This window comes from Tamandua tetradactyla, chromosome 3, assembly GCF_023851605.1.
Source record: "Tamandua tetradactyla isolate mTamTet1 chromosome 3, mTamTet1.pri, whole genome shotgun sequence".
NCBI classification, from domain to species: domain Eukaryota; kingdom Metazoa; phylum Chordata; class Mammalia; order Pilosa; family Myrmecophagidae; genus Tamandua; species Tamandua tetradactyla.
Genome location: NC_135329.1, coordinates 133,253,489 through 133,272,546, shown reverse-complemented (window position 1 = coordinate 133,272,546; position 19,058 = coordinate 133,253,489). Strand labels below are relative to the sequence as shown.

General features: G+C 31.7%; 1 protein-coding gene across 1 annotated transcript in view; it reads right to left on the bottom strand.

Moving 5' to 3' along the window:
- Positions 1-6,040: 6,040 nt before the first annotated feature.
- The window catches only part of GCA (grancalcin), a 34,446-nt gene continuing 21,428 nt past the window's right edge, over positions 6,041-19,058 (bottom strand). The window contains exons 3-8 of the mRNA XM_077154016.1: positions 17,255-17,324; positions 12,385-12,428; positions 11,966-12,113; positions 9,951-10,064; positions 9,596-9,654; positions 6,041-8,950 (exon numbers count right to left, since the gene is read on the bottom strand). Coding sequence (XP_077010131.1) covers positions 8,924-8,950; positions 9,596-9,654; positions 9,951-10,064; positions 11,966-12,113; positions 12,385-12,428; positions 17,255-17,324 — 462 coding nt within the window. The 3' untranslated portion in view covers positions 6,041-8,923. The remainder of the gene's footprint in view (positions 8,951-9,595; positions 9,655-9,950; positions 10,065-11,965; positions 12,114-12,384; positions 12,429-17,254; positions 17,325-19,058) is intronic.

Below are 19,058 nucleotides of genomic sequence, written 5' to 3'. Positions count from 1 at the left end.
CAGGTCCTATACTTTAATTAGTTGATGAGAAAACCAGGAATGGAAAATGCTGACTCATTGTTCTTGCAGGTTTTTTCAATGAATAATTGCAAATTCAACAAACATGGGAAGGCAGGGGGCAGATTTGAGAAAAAAGACAGCATAATTTCTGAAGTCTGTTAAAAGTGATTAGTCATCAAGGCTGAACTTTCCAGTTCTTTTCTGGTCACCAGAAAAGAGTTTTTTGGCAACTAAGAGTTTTCTGGCAACTTAGTTTTCTGGCAACTAAGTCAAGGCATAGTGACATTTGGACTCAGGGTGAATATGTATGAGTTGCTTACAAGGTCCTACTTTTTTGTCAGTGGTTCCAAATGCCTAACAGGACAATGTCCTTATCCAAATGTCATTTTAAACCTATAATATATTATCTAAGTATAAAATTTATCACCTCATCACCATATTTAAAATAATAGTAATTAGTAATTAAGAATAGTATCCTCTGGATACTTTCCATGGTTAAAAAAAGATCTATAATTCTTAAAAGTGAATTGCAGCATTGAATTATAGCAGTCTTTAAATTGCTTAGCCATAGTAAAAACCCAAAGTAGATCAATATTGTTAAGTAGAATCCTTATTACAATTGAAATGTTTTATAAATTACCCCCAAATTAAAATGTTACTATGTTTCTAATCATAGTTTTAAAATAAAACAGATGTGTTGATCAATGTGAGTGCAAAGATGCACTTATTTATGTCTTGGAAGACAGCATGATAAGCAGCACCAGTAGGGCCAGGGAACTTGTTAGAGATCCAAATTCTGGGTCCTACCCCAAAATTACTAAATCAGAAACACTCTGGGAGTGGGGGGGCCCAGCAATCATCTTTTAAACATAACTTCTACCACATGATCCTGATCCATGCTAAAAAAAAATTGAGAATCACTGAAACAGAAAAGCATAGTTCTTCATTCAAACCAACTTGTGTCCCAACACGAGTTTTTTCATTAATAGCTGTTACCCTGAGCAAATAAACTCCCAGCATATTTTCTTCTCAATCTGTACAAATGAGAATGGTACCTGCCCCACAGAAGCCTGAGAAGAAAATGAAATAACAGATAGTAAAGTGTCTGGCACATAGTAGGTGCTCAAAACATGCTAGATTTCTTGTTCATCCTGGTACATGACATAAAAAAAATCAGAAAAAATACATATTTTTTCACAATTTAGCTTTTGCACAATGTGCTATGCCTCCAATTAAACAGCTGTTACCAAGACTGTTTTTGATTCAGAAGAGCTCGTGTAACTATTGTTTATCTATCTTAATTGTGTTTTGCACTATTAGGTTTATAGCTTTAAAATGATACTTACTAATTATAATAATTATAGTGAGAATATGAATCTTATTGTTACAACACACCTACTCTGAATCGATGTTAAACACCAAGTTATGGAGAACTGATCTGTCGAATTCAGTGCTAAGTGAACGTACTCTGTAAAGGCTGACACTGTGGAAGCCCCTTTTTGGATCCATAATGCAGTCCCCATATGGATATTTGAAAATACATTTTCAAAATACAATTTTTACAGTGAATACATTTTCTGTTATTTACAAAACAATAGAATTTTACAATTTTAACAGTTCTGTTCAGACACCCGGTTCTACTCCTTGATTGCACAGATAAAACATTATCTTAAGACTGCCTAAATTCTAACGTAGAATGGTAGAAATGGCAAGCAACTTAGTGTGGCAGACTTGAATTAAAGTGCTACCATCCTCCCCTTACTCTTGAGATTTAAACCCTCAGTGAGCATCAGTATCCAAAACTATAAAAAATGGAAATAACATCTTATACCTTGAAGGGCTCTGTTGGGGATCTACTGAAATATGTATGCAGACATACTTTGTATACCATAGAACTGTAAAAATCATGTGATGATTTTGATAATGGCATTACAATGCTATTACTGCCCTGCTTAGGTCTTCTAAAAATATTATTTCATTGGTTTTTCCTCTACCCAGCACATATCCCGTTTCTAATCAGTGACAAAAATCTACAAAGTGATCGCACACATCTCTCAAAGACCCATTTTGCTCAGAATAGGAAAATGCTATAGGGAAGAATCCTGTGCTCCAGCACTCTGATATTTGTCAAATGTCGCTTTTGTCAAACATGCATAAAAGTACACAATTGTGTTGCAATTGTTTTCTAGGTATTCAACAGCTTACCCTTCTCCCCTTCATTCAAGTATTCTCATTCAAATCTATTAAACTTATGATGAAGTGATGTTAATCTTTTAAAATCTAAAAGCATTTTGATTTTAAGTGCTTCATAAAGTCTTAGGCACTGTGACTGGCCAATCTTAGATAATTCAGCTCATGGTCTTGTGGTGCAAATATACTTTACTTTAAAAAATGCAATATAGAAAAGTAAATTCATAGAGGTGTGAATTATTAATAATTGAAAACAGTGAAAGAAATTATCACAGGACTTATTTATAAAAACTATTAAGTGGAGGCTGAGAGTTGAAGAACATGAGGGTATTTAAAACTAACACATCATTACTATGAATAGAACAACATATTATAGAAATGCAATGTTAAGAGTAGAGGACTATACATACATCAATTGAACAATTTCATTGTTCTACCCATCATAATCAAACTTTTAAATGAGAATAGAAAGGATAATTACAGAAAAACTCTCAATAAAATAGTGAAAGGTAGCAATATTAATATGGCTATCCAAGCAAAGCTAATGTCAGAAGTTTAATGAATTCCTAAACTGTAGTCATAACATCTGGGACTTCTATTACTTAATTGATAGTTTGAGAGACATGACATAAAATGCCCGTTTTAAAGCACTCTATATTTAACCCATATTCTTTGTACGTCCTTTGTGTGTGTGTATATGTGTCTTTCATATGAAAAAATCATGGGACTATCATTACAGTTTTTTAATTCCACAAAATTGTTGCTATTTTTTAAATTAATCATATTATTAACATTTTAAATGTTTTTGTTGCTGCTGTTGTACATATCACTTATGTTTGAGTATATAAGAAAGTTCCACAGCATTTCCATCATCTTTATTTTGTTTAGGAGGTAAAATTCAAAATCAACAACCTTATAATTAACTCCTCCACATAGGCTGGTCAAAATGCTTTAATTGTAATAGCATTGAGATAGTATGGCACCCTTCTTCCAAATATTATATAAGACAGAAAATATTGAGGAACCCCTAGTTTTTACTTCCTAGGCAACAATGGATTTTAATAGAAAGCACAATATTTTTTTTTAGCTGAAACTGTCATTTTATAATTTTGATGGAAAAAAATGTATTATATCAGAGTGTTCACCTGTTAAAAATAACACATTTCAAAAACAAATGCGTGCAAACCCTTCAAAATGTTGGTCATCTGATATAAAAAAGAAGTTCACTCACGTTGGTTAAGTACCTTGGAATGCTTTAAACATAATGAAATAATTACCAAAATACATACTATTTCCTAGTCTTTCTTTACATTGTGTAGCATGAAATGATGCTTTTGAAATACTCTGTGCAGAAATATTTATTTTTTAGCAGATATTTTCTTCAAAGATTGGGTATGTGGTATTGACAGTGTATCTACTTGCTCAACTAGTTTTGCAATAACTTACAACTGTAAATAAGAAAAATGTAAATTTCATGTAAAAATGGTTGCAAATTTTGGTAGCTAAAAACTTGTACAACTTGTATTGAAAATATAGTATATATACATCATTTAAGAATGAAATATATTATTTCTGATCTATTTATACATGAAAATTCAAGAATTTATAAAATAAATTATTTTGGGGACAAAGAAAGTAAATATCATTAGCTAGTTAGAATACTTTTATTAGAGAAGCCGACTATTTCCAATATTTTACCAGAATAGTACTAGATACAGGCATGGTGGTGCTGATGTTATTTCACAGAATCGTATAATTTTACAGAGCTACAGTCTTACTGCGTTCCATCAAGACAGTGATAAAAAGCATTAAATCTAAAATTAAAGAAGCATAAAAAATTTGCATTTTATTATTGCCTATCAAGAATGTAACTGTGATTTACTAAAACATTTACTGTTTGGTCACTTAAAATTTCTGACATCTAAACAGGTTTCAACTTATGAAACAATTTTTTATAAAGTATGCTTGATTTTTTTTTTTTTACTTTTACCAAGAATGAAAGTATCCAGATAATTTAAATAGTTTTCATTTAACTAAGTTTCATACATTAATTCCTTCCCTTGTTTATTCTTTAAGGAAGTAAATATCAAATTATCTTCAAAGAAAACTTTTAAATAAAATTTGGTGGCTGAAATGTGACATGTTCTGACTAAGGACTGCTTAGTCTGCTTTCTGGTTTAGATTCCCCATCCTTCACTTTTATTTATTTATTTATTTATTTATTTGGGTGGTGGTACATGGGCTGGGAATCAAACCCAGGTTTCCTGCATGGCAGGTGAGCATTCTAACAATGAACCAAACATGCACCCTTCTCATCCTTCATTTTTAAAGGAAACATTAAAAAAACAAGAGAACATTTCCCTATATGATAAATGAAAAAGTAAACCAAATACTGATTAGCAGAAAGCATTTTGTCAATATCTACAAGTGAAGCTGATTACAAAATAAGAATCTAGGTATGTAACAGCTAAAACTTAAGTCTCTTGCCAGAAGATAAATTTGGAGTGCTGCAGTTCAGTAGCTATGGGAAATTAAATACGCATTCAAAAGTTCAGTTAAGCCTAAGATCATTTTTTAATGGCCTGTAATTTTCAAAAGAAAATGGATCTTTAATTAGTATGTTTCTGGAGCATACATACTTGGACTGTGCAGGTTATCCTTTGAAATTATCCTTAGCCAAATGATAAAAATAGCAAGATAAAAATGTGATAAATAATACAATCAACTGAAATGCAAATGAGTGTATACATGTATCTGTAAAGTCCATATTTAATTTTTATGCTTAAAGAAAAAGCTTGGGATGCCCCATAATCTATCAAAAGAAGGAATTGATCATTTCTGGAATATTTTGTCCCTAAATAGCTTAGCTATCAAATGATGACACAGGCCAATTCTACTCATTTTCTGTAAGCTTTCCAAATTGCCACAATCCATGATGTTATGAAGAGGCACACCTGAGAATGTAAGTAGCACACAAAGATCCTAACTCATTCTCTAATTGTATGGCACATCATAGTAATGTAGAAATGCTGCCAACATCTACTTACTATATACACATATAAACAGAAGCACACCTGAGTTTTGAATGCCTGCAAATAAATAAAAGGCTGTGTATAACCAATCTACTTGGATAAAAGGAATGCTAAGTAACATAAGGCTCTTTTCTTCATATGATAAAAAATATATATATTTAAAATCAAATAGAAAATAGACATGACAGAAAAAGATTAAAAGCACAGATTCCCAAGCATTCACCTAATGAGCAGACAGTGAGTCAGACAGAACTTTTTCATAGTTTTCCAATGTTTTGCTAGAAAGTAGTTTCGTGCTCAGTACTCTAAATTATAGGAAAATTTCAATTTAATATATGTACATAAGTGATGTTATGACCTCATTTTAGACTATAAATCATCTCGACAGTTATCACTTAAAATCCTATCTGCACTCATGACTCCATTAACAGAGTTCTAAAGATTTTTTTCTTTGTATCACCTGATATAATTTATAAATTCTAGACATACTGTTAGATGATACCTCAGCATTGTACATTTGTTTGAAAGTGCTCAATTAGCTAGGTAAATGATTGAATTAAAACAAGAAGAAAACACGATCTTTTAATACAAGTTTCAAAGTAATAACACCCCTGGTTGCATTTTAAAGTTTAAGAGAAAAGAAAAATATGTTAATCTGAAAGAGGTCTTGGATTTTATTCACTAGATTTAATTTACCAGATTTTAACAAAATTCTTCCTATTAATTTCCTGGAAAATTGCTAAGTGAAATAGGAGAAAACATATCATTTGTAAGTTTTTCAAAGACAAAGAAAAGCACATTTCTGACAAATAGTATTTATTATGTTTGTCCAGTTTCATAATACCATACAGATTACAGTGAACTTGATTTGTACATTTTACTTAAAGAAATAATCACAAACTGACTTTTTTATTTTTTGAATTGCAGAAACTTTAAAATACATTAATAAATTCTACTTTCTTCCAACACAAATGCCTTTTCTAAGAATAAACATATAACTTGACTACATCTTTTCTGTTACTTTTTGTTTCTGAAAGCATGCTTAAATAGACCAAAAGAGTATAGCCCTTGAAATTACAGTTAAAAAGGACCACATTACAATCGCCCATTGTACTGGTTTCTCCTGACGTAATTTAAAATATATAAACTGCCACTCGAAATAAAAGTGCAATACCTGACAATTTCATCATCTGGAAGTTTTTTAGACTTAGGTGAACTACTGCACTGTTATCTGAACTGAAGCATCTCATAATATACATGTAACAAATTTTGTACAATACAAACTTTACAGCAAGCTATTTGAATGTTTATTTAAAAATTCTCAAAATGACATGGAAACTTGTTTACCGTATAAATAAAAGCACTTATACATTAAAAGTGTACATTATTCCATAATTTATATCATAAGAAAATGGGTGTGAGTTAACCATACAAACTGTGACACTATATTTATATAACAGTCGTGTTCATCATAAAACTTATGTATCTTCACTTTAGTAAAAGATGTCTTGCATTCATATTTTAAAAACATCCAAAGAGTAAATTGTATTTCAGTTTCAAATGGTAAAATCATTTTCTGTGCCTACTGTTTTTCTAAGATTGTGTATTTAATGTAAAGTGCAAAAAAGCTAGTAGTTACCTGGCAATTAAGTTGGATCAGCATATTAAGTTCTCCTAATGAAAGAAGTTTTGTGGTAAAAAAAACCTGGATCAAAGTTAAATGCATTCCTACTAACCTTAGGCTTTCATATACTAACATACATTATCAAGCTCTAGAGGAAGGTGAGAGTTTCCCAAACATACTTGATCATGGAAATTCCTTCTTCACAGACTTCTTATGACCAAAATTCCCAGGAAGATCTTTTGGAAAAGGATGAGTTAGAGGCTTACGTTCCAACACATAGTTCCAACACATAGTGTCATCTGGCAGTAATTAATAGGAATAGTGTCGTCTGTGATTTAAAAAGTTTTCCCTCAACTGTGCACCTCCAAGGAAGGAAGATCTCCATCACTGACTTGAGAGTACAGTAATTAGACAATCTGTAACCTGGATGTTAGGATTCTAGGTTGACAAGTCACATTATTATACTTACTCAACATGAATGGTATATAGTGTGGTTACATTTGCTTTTTCCTACAACACTTCCAACTAAAATTCTATTTATTTTATGGCTCAATTTAATGCCCTCTGACATTCTCAAATACACATTTGTGAGAGAAGAAAAATTAAGAGCCAGCAGAAAAAATTATATGGCTTATTTATTGTCATATTCTTTTAAAATTGACTGAATATATTTTATAGCTAATAAAATAAAATTAATCAATGGCAAATGGTTATACCTTCTTTTCAGGATTTTATAAAAGTGAAGGTACATTTAAAACTCCATAAGTGTTACATAAAAGTTTTCTTTTTTAAGAAACTGCAACATCCTCCATCCTTTAAGAAATATGGAGCATTATTTTTTTAAAAAACTATATATTAATTCAATCATCAGACATTCTAAAATTACATCAATTGGTATTCACCTTTAGGCAGGAAGGTTCTCAGTTAAAGTATAAGAAAAATAGGTGGCTTATTAAAACTTCACTAAGAAAAATGTACAGTGTTTGCCAAGAATTAAGGCAGCTTATACAGGGTATCTTAACTCTTAAATACTTGGTGACAATGCTTTGCAATTTCCTTAGTAGGATCCTTCAGAAATGTTGGAATTCTGCGTGGTCAGTACCTCATTTACAAAGATGCACTCCAAATATTTGTAGAAATACTACCAAAATCACCAACCAATGTTGTCAAATAAGTAAGACTTGTTCTTTAACATTTAAGCAAAGTAGTAGATTATTTGATTTTTTAACTTTGTAAACAGTTGGCATTACATATAAACAACAATTTAACTTATAGAACAAATTTAAATCTTGACATTTTATTAAAAATACACTTTCTTCCCAGAAAATCTAGACATAGAAAAAGATTGAGACATGTCCATATCAAAAACAGTTTATTAAGAACTTTTCTTACAGAAGAAAACAAAGCATATTGAACAAAAATGTACAATACAAAAAATCAAAAAGGAAAAACAATGCCTCCTGTAGCTTATTTTACTATAGACTAATTTATGATACATCTAAGGCTACTTAGGGTAAACTTTTAAGGCTACAATATTATTTTTCACAGAAAAAGACCCATGACTTTCTGTTCTATGATTATATGATTAAGGAACAAACCCTAGTACAAATATGGCACAAAATCCAGATTCCCTTTCTAGCTGGCTCTGTAACACCAACAACTACAAGCTAAACTTGAAAATATAATTTGTAAGTTTCAGATAAGTACAAATTAGTTTCATCTAGGCTTTTATGACTTATCCAGTCTGCCTTGCAAGCACATTCCCCTAGGTTTGCACTGTCAAAAATTAAATCTAAGAAATATTTATATAATTAATCAAAGAGCAATCTATTAGGCCATTATGCAGGTATTTGTAATAAGTGATACTGTTCCAAAGGCAATCATATACCAAAAACAAAACCATCTTTCATTACTGCTTTAAACGATGCACTAAAGTAAAAACACACATGGAAAGGGAAGAGATTTAATAGATAAGAACATGGGAAAAAATCCCAAAGCTCTAATTCAGAAGAGACCAGTTCATTTCCTCTAAGCAGAAGAATTCACAGTATTCCTTTAGCTTTCAGATTCTAGATGTTCAAATTGACATCGTCCCCTGCAAAAACTAATATATGAGCAAAATCATCAGCTAGCAACAAGATAGGTTTTAACTGGTTTTGTTTAATTATATTCCATAGCAGCATTTTCATAGGAATGGAAACTTTAAGAAATTTTCAAGGCTTGTAATTCAAACCAGTATAAACTAGTAGGGAAATAAAGACTACAATTTCCATCAATAACTAAACAAAATGGTAAAAACAAAAACCCTGAACATTAAAGCAAACATGAAATATAACTTTCCTGTAACTGTGATTTTTCTAAAAACAGGAATCAGGTAAACAGCAACCACGTGAAATAAGAAATGAATAGCTTCACAATCTGTCATAGATTCAAATTTCTTGTATCTCTTAGAAGAAAGACCACAAGTAAGAACAGTAGCTTTCACCCTTAAAAATGATTTGGAAAATGAACCACCACAAGCTTTACTGTCATAAAATGTAAAGGTATTTGTATATTTAACACAAAGTCAAATTTGTATTTTACAAATATTGTATCTTACAATGTTCAACTGAAAAATATAAAAAAAGAATATGGTTTATAAAAATATATTACTCCTTGTATAGGTATCATGGATTCCATAATATTTTTGATAACTATGAAAACATCTAGAACACAGAATAAATACCAAAGTGTTAAATGGAATACTCACATCATCATATATGAAATTCACAAACCCTTGCAGCAAGTGGTCTCTTCTCCTAAAGAAATCTTTTAAAAAAATTACATATTTTAATATAACTTAAAATCTGTAGTTTCAAATATCCCTTTTCTTCAGTTATAAAAACTGAATAATTTCTATTCAAATCTTCAGTGATTTTCCATCCTGGGCAAATAAGACATTTCCAAAACTGAGCTATAACGATTTTACACTATTTATATATTTGATGATGTTTAAGAAATAAATTTAAAAAATCTTAATATCATAAACTTGTAGAAGAAAACAAAAGATGCTATTCAAGAAAAACAGGGACATAATATTGTCCCCATTTAAAAATGGTCAATACCTGTCAATGCGTGAAGCTTCACACAGCAAGCAACATAATCATCAAAGAAGATTCTGCCATTCTTGCTATAACGTTTAACAATGACAGTTAATGTTTGAGGACTTAACCTATAACCTAAAAAAAGAGATTGATAACATTGTAATTTCCTTATAAAGTCATAAAAAAATTAACGTTGAGAATTCATTTGCTAAAAATACATTTTAAACATAAAATGCATTCATATTGAAATTGATCAGATAAAGACGTCATTATTAACTGTTAAGTGACAAATATGCTAATTCCAGTTTTGTATAAAGTCAATGCTAGGAAAAGAAAATTATCATCTTGTGTATTTAAACCACATTTTGATTTTGAAATAATGTCTAAGACATTTTATAGGTTTTAATACTTCAATAATTCAATTCTGTAACTCTCCATAGTTCTTTAAAGAATATCAAAGCTAAGATTATTAGTGGCCTTTGGTATCTTTCAAATCTAAAGAAACATATTTCCCACTGAATACAATACTTGCAAAGGGATTTTACAGCCAAAGAAAGTTTGAGGATCAACATGGTCACCCAGAAAGAGAAGAAAAAGGAAAATTTTATTCTCTGGGTACCATCACCATTATTCTGTTCCTTTGCCCACTTGTGATCTTAACTACAGCCTTCTCCTTATTTCCATTTGTTTTCTAATCCCATGATCTCCAATTTTTTTATTATGCACTCCTATCAGTAAAAAGTTTTTGAGCATACACTCCCATTACATGCGTTCAGACTTAGTTTTGAAGTCTATATGTGTATAACAGTTTGACTGTTTATGTTTTAAAAATGCATAAAAGTTGAAATTTTTAAATGATAAAAATTGAAATAAATATATTCTACTTTTTCCATCCTTATAGATTGTTATATACATTTAATAAGATCTGTGTACACCTTACTATGAAAAATGCTGGCTAAATATTAGGCAGCTGTGATCTGAATGGGGTAAAGATAAAATTCTTAACATAGCAATCTCAACAAAATACTTAGAATATTTTATATTTGAACAATCCAGAATATCTCTTTTTACACTTAATGATCTATTTGAACTCTTTGGAAGTTTTCCTTTTTGTAAAAGATTATGATAATTTTCCAATATTATGCTAAATTAAGGACCAAGTTTCATCCATTAAGTATTAAAGCTGTATAAGTGAACTATACATGTTTATATGAGAATTAACCCTAAAATGATCATCTATTAAATTAAAATGTCTATTTATAAAATAAACCAAACAAATCACTAGTTTTGACTTCTTTAAATTGGATTGTGAGATAAGAACACTTGAGTAGGGTTTAGATCTTAACTTTCAAAGAGATAATTTTCTTATACAAATGTATTTTTCTTTAGAAACTAGTGTAAACAAAATCACAAGGGTAAAAATACTAAGAAAACTATTTAGAAGTGCATTTAACTATAAGCAAATTGAACACCATTGTGTATTATCACTTTTTGAAAGAAAGTAGAGCAAGAACCTTTAACTTATCACAGATCTCACCAAAATAACATTAAATTCCTTTAAAATATTCTAAAATGCTGATTTCCCTTTATAAGATATTTTGGTAACTACTGTATATTCAGCACTACATAAGAATAAAAAGAAAAACAACATGTTTTGTTTTTATTTTGAAAGACTAGACTATAGAGCTCTGTGACTGACTGGAGATGGATCTTTTCTCCAAATTAGAGAGATCCTACGAAGTTACAAAAAAATTCAATATAAATATTCAGTACTAACAATTAAAGGTATAAATGCACTATAATCAAGAAATTCAGAAGTTATTTCATCAACTAACATGAATGGAATATCACCTTTGGAAAAAAAAAATCATAGTCAAAATGGTTTTGCTGAAGCCAGGATTTATCTACAACCTTGAAATTAAAATAAGAAAAGCAGCTGAAATAATATACTCCTTTTGGCAAATTAAATCAATTAAGATTCATCTGATCAAAGAAGAAAATTGTAGTTAGGTTCTAAAGAACTGTCATATTCTTACCCATAGCTGCAATGGCTTGACTCAACTCATGATGCTCGACTGTGCCACTTCGATCTCGATCAATAATCATGAAGTGTTGCTTCCAGGCATTAAGAGCTGCCCAAAGTTCTTTAAACTCATTAAATCCCATTTTTCCTGTGTAATCCCTCTGATGGTTTTATTAACAAAAATAAATTCTGATGCCAAAGAGAATTTACCTGACCCCAAACTCCAAACCATTGATTAAAAAAAGTTAGCATACGTCTACAGAATTAGCCAAATTTAGAATGTAAACAGGATTTCTACGCAAAAATAGAAAAGTATGGAATTCAAACAAGATCTTACAGAATATTTTTTAACTCTGTAGTTTATTATGGTCATTTATAACTCATATTCAGAAAGTATTTATCTCAATACTTTCTGTTTTTATTGAAGGATACATCCAACATGGCAATCATAATTCTGCAGGTTTCCAAACTGAAGGCTGTAAAACAAATTCATATGTGAAATGGAGTCTGTTCAAATTTACCTATGTGAAATTATGAAAATCTCTATCTTCAAAACAAACGTTAAGGAACTGCCAAATATATATCATCAGTAAACTTTTATGGTATGTTAGGAATTCCTGGTTAAAAAAAAAAGATGACTAAAATAAAAATTACTGTCTTCAAAGGCTCACAGTCTAGTAATGGGAGTCATGTAATTTGAACTGCAATTTTAAAATAACTAAAAATTACCACTACAGTGAAATCACAGGTTTCATTAAAGCACTTGGCTCTGCCTTGGACCTGGGGTGAAAAAGGATTTCAGCCTTCACGACACAAATGAAAAGAGGGGTTTAAATAGAAGATGTATTATGTACTCAGAGATGACAGAACTCTAAGGGGTTAGGATTTGGCTAACTCTTGGGGTATACATGATGAGATCAGGACAGATAAGGGTCAGATCATGAAAGTCCTGAAGCCATCCTAAAGACTTTAAAGTGACAGAAGACACTGAAAGACTTTTAAGGAGAAGGGGTTGACTGTATTTTCATTTAAGAAACTAGTTTATAAAGAATAGACTCTCAAATAAAGTGAGATGATATCAGAAGTAGGTAGGTCATGTGGTAGTTTATTGCAATAGACCAAGTAAGAAAAGATGACCACCTACACTGATGCAGATATTATTTTCTTCAGGGAGGGGAGGATAAAGGAAGAAGCAATAAATACAAACTATCTGTGGTAGTTAGATTGTCCTCAACTTAGCCAGGTGAAGGTATCTAGTTCTGTTGTTGCGGACTTGAGCCAATGGTACATGAACCTCATCTGTTGCTCATTACATCTGCAGTCAGCTAAGAGGCGCCTGTTGTAATGAGTGATGTTTGATTTAACTGGCTGGTGCTTAAATGAGAGGGCGCAACATAGCACAGCCCAAGCAGCTCAACATACCTGATTTCAGCACTCACAGCTCAGCCCAGGCCTTTGGAAGTGCAGAAAGAAATCACCCTGGGGAAAGTTGTTGGAACCCAGAGGCCTGGAGAGGAGGCCAGCAGAGATCACCCTGTGCCTTCCCACATAAAAAGAACCTCAGTTGAAAGTTAGCTGCCTTTGCTCTGAAGAATTAAGGAAATAAATCCCCTTTTATTAAAAACCAATCTGTCTCTGGTATGTTGCATTCCGGCAGCTAGCAAACTAGAACACTATCTTAAAACCAGGGGTAATTAGAGAAAGTGTTAGAAATATTAACATTTTCATATTTATAAAGCAATAACTAAGGTTGCACCAGATGATTTAATTTTCTAATCCTTATCACAATTACATTTAACTAGTATGCTGACTTATCTCAAAACTAACTGTATCATAGTCCTGATAAAGGAGACATTTTGCCAGTGCAGGTTAGTTAAGCTTACAAAGTTGTTGCTAGAAGCTCCCCAAAATAAACAGATAAACAAACAAATACTTATATTCTGTTTATACATATTTTAAAAGAAGAAAAAAAATTATTTCAGCTCAACTTTAGATCCACTAAAGAAAAATTATGAAACATTCCTAAAGTTAAAATAACTGATTTTCTTTAAATGTTTAGTATGTTGTCAGATGTTAGAATAACTGGTTATAGTACTTTTAGACTAGTTACCCAAGAGACACTCAATGAGTGCCTACTGTGAGCCAGGTACCGTGTGCAACGTCACATAAACATGCCAAATGTTTAATATTCCCACTTTTACAAAGAAGAAAACCCAAACCCATATGATTAAGTTTCCCAAGTTCATAGAACTAATAAGTAAAACAGTCAGGATTGGAACCCAAAGTTCCTTTCTTCATACAAAAACTACATGGAGGTGAAGGATGGAAGGAGAGGGGATCAGGTTACATGAGAAATCTCTGGATTAACATTCCATCATTTTGTCAAGGAAATAATATCCTTTTGGCTTTAATGTTAAGATGGCCCACATTCATGAAGTAGGGGACTATGAACTGGTGATGATAAATGGCAAAAACTGAATCAGTAAATAAGGTGACCTTCAATCTCAAATAGGATTATATATGATTAAATATTTTTTCAACAGTGGAAACAGACTTCTCAGGGAAGATGACAGATTTTTACTCTTTGCCAAAACCCCAAAACAAACAGTAAACTGATTTTTTTCAAAAAACCCAATTTCTAAGCACCTTACATATTATTCAATTCTTGAACATTTCACAGCACTTTATCTTAAAAATCTTTTGATGCATTATGTTACATGGATGAAACTTGAAGACATCATGTCGAGTGAAACAAGGCAGACACAAAAGGACAAATACTGTATGATCTCACTGATATGAAATAATTAGAACATGTAAATTTACAGAGTTAGAAACTAGAGTACAGGTTGTCAGGGGCCAGGATGGTAGAATGAAATGGGGAGTTAATGCTTAAATTATACAGAGTTTCTACTTGGGTTGATGGATAAGTTTTGGTAATAGATAGCGGTGATCGTAGCACAACATGGTGAACATAATTAACAGCATTAAATTATATTTTTGAATGTGGTTAAAAGGGGAAATTTCAGATCATATATGTGATTAGAATAAAAACAAATTTTTAAAACCAAATATATGACTTTATAACACAAACAGTGAGCCCTAATGCAGACCACAACTATAATTCATAGTACAAATATAAAAATTTAATTTCATCAATTTAAACAAATGCACACTAATGTAAGGTGTCAATAATAGGACTGTAAATAGGAACTCTGTTTTTTGCATGATTTTTCTGTACACCTACAACTTCTCTATTAAAAAAAAGCATAAACATTTAGAAGAAAAAGAGAATGAGAGAAGAACCAACAGCTACAAAATTTCACAAACTGGAAAGTAGATAGATGTGAGTTAAATAATGTAGACCTGAGAGAGTGAATCCTAGAACTGGCAAAGAGAACTAACTGAGAGGGAACCTAATTATCCTGGAGAAGATCCTAAGTGTTTAATAATTGGCAGGACTTTTGAAAATGGGTGTGAAGATGGAGCTAAAAACAGAAAGATATTAGCTGAACATCTGCTTAATTAAGAAGCACTTAGAGCCCCAATCCTCCCTGACTCAGCTCAGTTAGATGGCTTTCATCCCTACTCCCACAAAAGAAGTCTCAAGTTTTATTCTCTGGAGAGGGTCTCTGAACTAAGGGGTGCCAGTTGAGAATAGGTCTATCTACTAAAAACAAAGCAATTAGATGACAATTTACAAAAGGCTAAACATCCTGTTGAGTCCTCATCTTTTTCTTTCCCCTGAGGAAAGTCCTAAAGATACTGACAACCAGGACTCTACCACATAACTATTTAGCCAAACCAACACTGAAGCCTGCCATCAACAAGCGTATCCATGATCTCATAGCTTCTAATAAGTATTCTAGTTAAATATGAACAAATAAGGATTAAACTTGGAGTAAAGAGAGGAGACTATATAGGAAGAAGAGTACTTAACAACAACAATAACAGCAAAAACCCTATTATGAATAGTCTCAAAGAGATAACAAAAGACATCACGTCCACGAAAAATGAACAGATGTACTTGAATATTAAAAATATGATGGCATAAATGAAAAATTCAATAGAAAGCTTAGAAAATAAAGTTACAGAAAGTTTCCAAAAATTAAAGAAAAGAGATAGAAGGGGGATGCAAGAAAAGATGAAGACTCAATCCAAATAGCAAGCATTCCAAAAAAGAGTAAACAGAGAAAACACTAAAGAAAATCTCCAAGAACGAAAGTAAATGAATTTCCTGGGAGTTCCCACTGGGTTCCTTACACAAAACAACTATGCACATCACTCAGAAATTTCAGAAGTGTATGGACAAAGAGATCTTAAAAGCTTCCAGAGAGAAAAATAAATCAACACAGGCAGGAAACAAAAAGATAAAGCAAACAATGAAGCAATACCTTTAAAATTCTAAATGAAAAGGATTTGTAATCTGGAATTCTGTAGCTGGACAAATTAACAATTATGAAGATATAATGAAGGTATTTTCAGATGTATAAGGCCTCAAAAAATTTACCCTCCACTCATTTAAGATAACAGCTAGTTAATGATAGGTTTCACTGATATGAGAAACTGAATGGATAGAAGATAAGAGATGGAGTAAAGAGGAGATCCAACTCAAAGGAGAGGGGAAAGTCATCTCCAGAATAAGGATGAAATAATGTCAGTATGACACCTATGCATAGAGATTAGAACATATGAGAGCACTCCAGGAACAATTTCTTCAGGGATTTGAAAATTATACAATACCCCTGACAACTGTTTACTTCAGGGAAAGCAAAAAGTTATATAAAAAAGAAAAACAATCATACTTCAGTACAAGATGTATCTGTTAACAGCATTTACATAGTTAAAATAGGTAAATACTGACTATTGACCTAACAAAAATTACTATATAACTATATTGGAAGAATAGGAGAATAGGAAGAGCTCCCATATGTAGTATTAGGACAGAGGTTAGGGCTGAAAGAGAGCTAAATCCTCCTCTTCCACAGAAGGACTTCAACTGATAATCATTAAGCTTAAAATCAATAGCAATACAACACACTATTTAGAGATCTGTAAGCAAACCTCACAAGAACTAGCAAGATAAAAAAGTTCAAAGTTTTCCTCTATGACTAGTTAATATTGGAGAAATAGGAATATAAAATGAACAGTTATTTTCATAACAAGCACTGCGAAATTATTTGATTCTATGTACAAGCCTAACTGTAATAAACATTTTAATGTTTTTAAAGTATAAGCACAAAAAAATTAGAAAACAAATATCCTATTCCAGTTTCAATGGAGAGGGGAAAAAAAAAGATCTCACGAGAATAAGTTCCACTAATTCCAGATTCTGTCAAACATCTCTGAAGTTCCTCAGCATCCACTTCACCATCCTGTTAAAAAAAAATTATAACCTGATTTCATGTGCATTTGTATAAAAGTATATTAATATGTCAATTGGCCATTTCAAGCCAATCAATAAATAATGCATGTTCAAAACATTATTATCAACTGCAAAATTCAAGGGATAGTTATCAACAGCAAAGACATTATAGAACATCTACAGCATGAATAATTCTTTCACAAATTGTATCTTAAGTTTTCAAGCATATCAAATAAATGTAGATTCTCTACTTTTGAAAAACAGCATAATCACTCTTTTCTACCATAGCTCAATATAATATCTTTTGAGAGTCATTATGCCTCTATTTGAAATAATTAGAAAAATGTCAAAAATATGTTCAGAACAAAAGAATGAAAGAGGATACATATTTCACACACTAGACAAAAATGAACTCAAAATGGATTAAAGACTTAAACATTAGAGCTAAGACTATAAAACTTTTACAAGAAAATGTAGGGAAAGCTTTTATAAATATCATAACAGAAGGTGGCTTCTTAGACCTTACACCCAAAGCACAAGCATTGAAAAAAAGAAGTAGATAAACAGGGATGCCTCAAAATTAAACACTTTTGTGAATCAAAGAACTTTATCAAGAAAGTGAAAAGGCAGTCTACGTAATGGCAGACAACATTTGGAAACCACATATTAGATAAGGGTTTACTATCTGGATTATACAAAGAGATTCTTTAACTCAACAACAAAAAGACAAACAATCCAATTAAAAAATGGGCAAAAGACATTAAAGGACACTTCTCGGAAGAGGAGACACAAATGGCTAAAAGGCTCATGAAAAGATGCTCAACTTCACTGGCTATGAGGAAATGAAAATCAAAACAACCACAATGAGATATCTGACACCCACTAGAGAGATCACGATCAAAAAAACAGAAAATGGCAAGTGCTGGAGTGGATGTGCAGAAAGAGGCACACATCCACCGTTGGCAGGAAAGTAAAATGGTACAACTGCTCTGGAAGGCAGTTTGGCGGTTCCTCAGCAAGCTAAGTATAGAACTGCCATATGATCCAGAATCCTATTATTAACTATATATTTTAGAGAACCTGAGGGCAAGGGCACAAATGGACTTTTGCATACCAATGTTTATAGCAGCATTATTTACAACTGCCAAGTGATGGAAACAGCCCAAATGTCCATCAATAGATGAATGGCTAAAAACACTGTGGTATAAACATGCAATGGAATATTATGCAGCTGTAAGACAGACTACAGTCATGAAACACATAAGAATATGGATGAACCTTGAGGACTTTATGCTGAGTGAAATTAGCCAGAAAGAAAAGGACAAATACTACATAGTCTCACTAATATGAACTAACATTAAAGAGTGAACTTGGAGAATTGAAGGTAAGGACACAAGATATCAGGAAACAGAAACAGGGTAGAGATTGGTCAATTGGTGCTGGAGGAATACAGACTGTGCAACAGGACTGACTGTAAAAATTCAGAAATGGATAGCACAATACTACCTGATAATAGCACAACAATATAAGTACAATGAATGAAGCTGAAAAAAAATTGTTTAGAAAAGTCTCAAAAACCTTCCCACTCATGCCCATTTTGGAGGCACGTATTTCTAAAGGATATTGAAACTTTAACTGGAAGGAAAAATATTGGGTTTAGTTTTGTTTTGTCACCATTATCCCTAGCAAAATTTCAGAGTCCCCTGTATTTTACTGCTATGCTTCTGTTTATTGCCCAAAAATA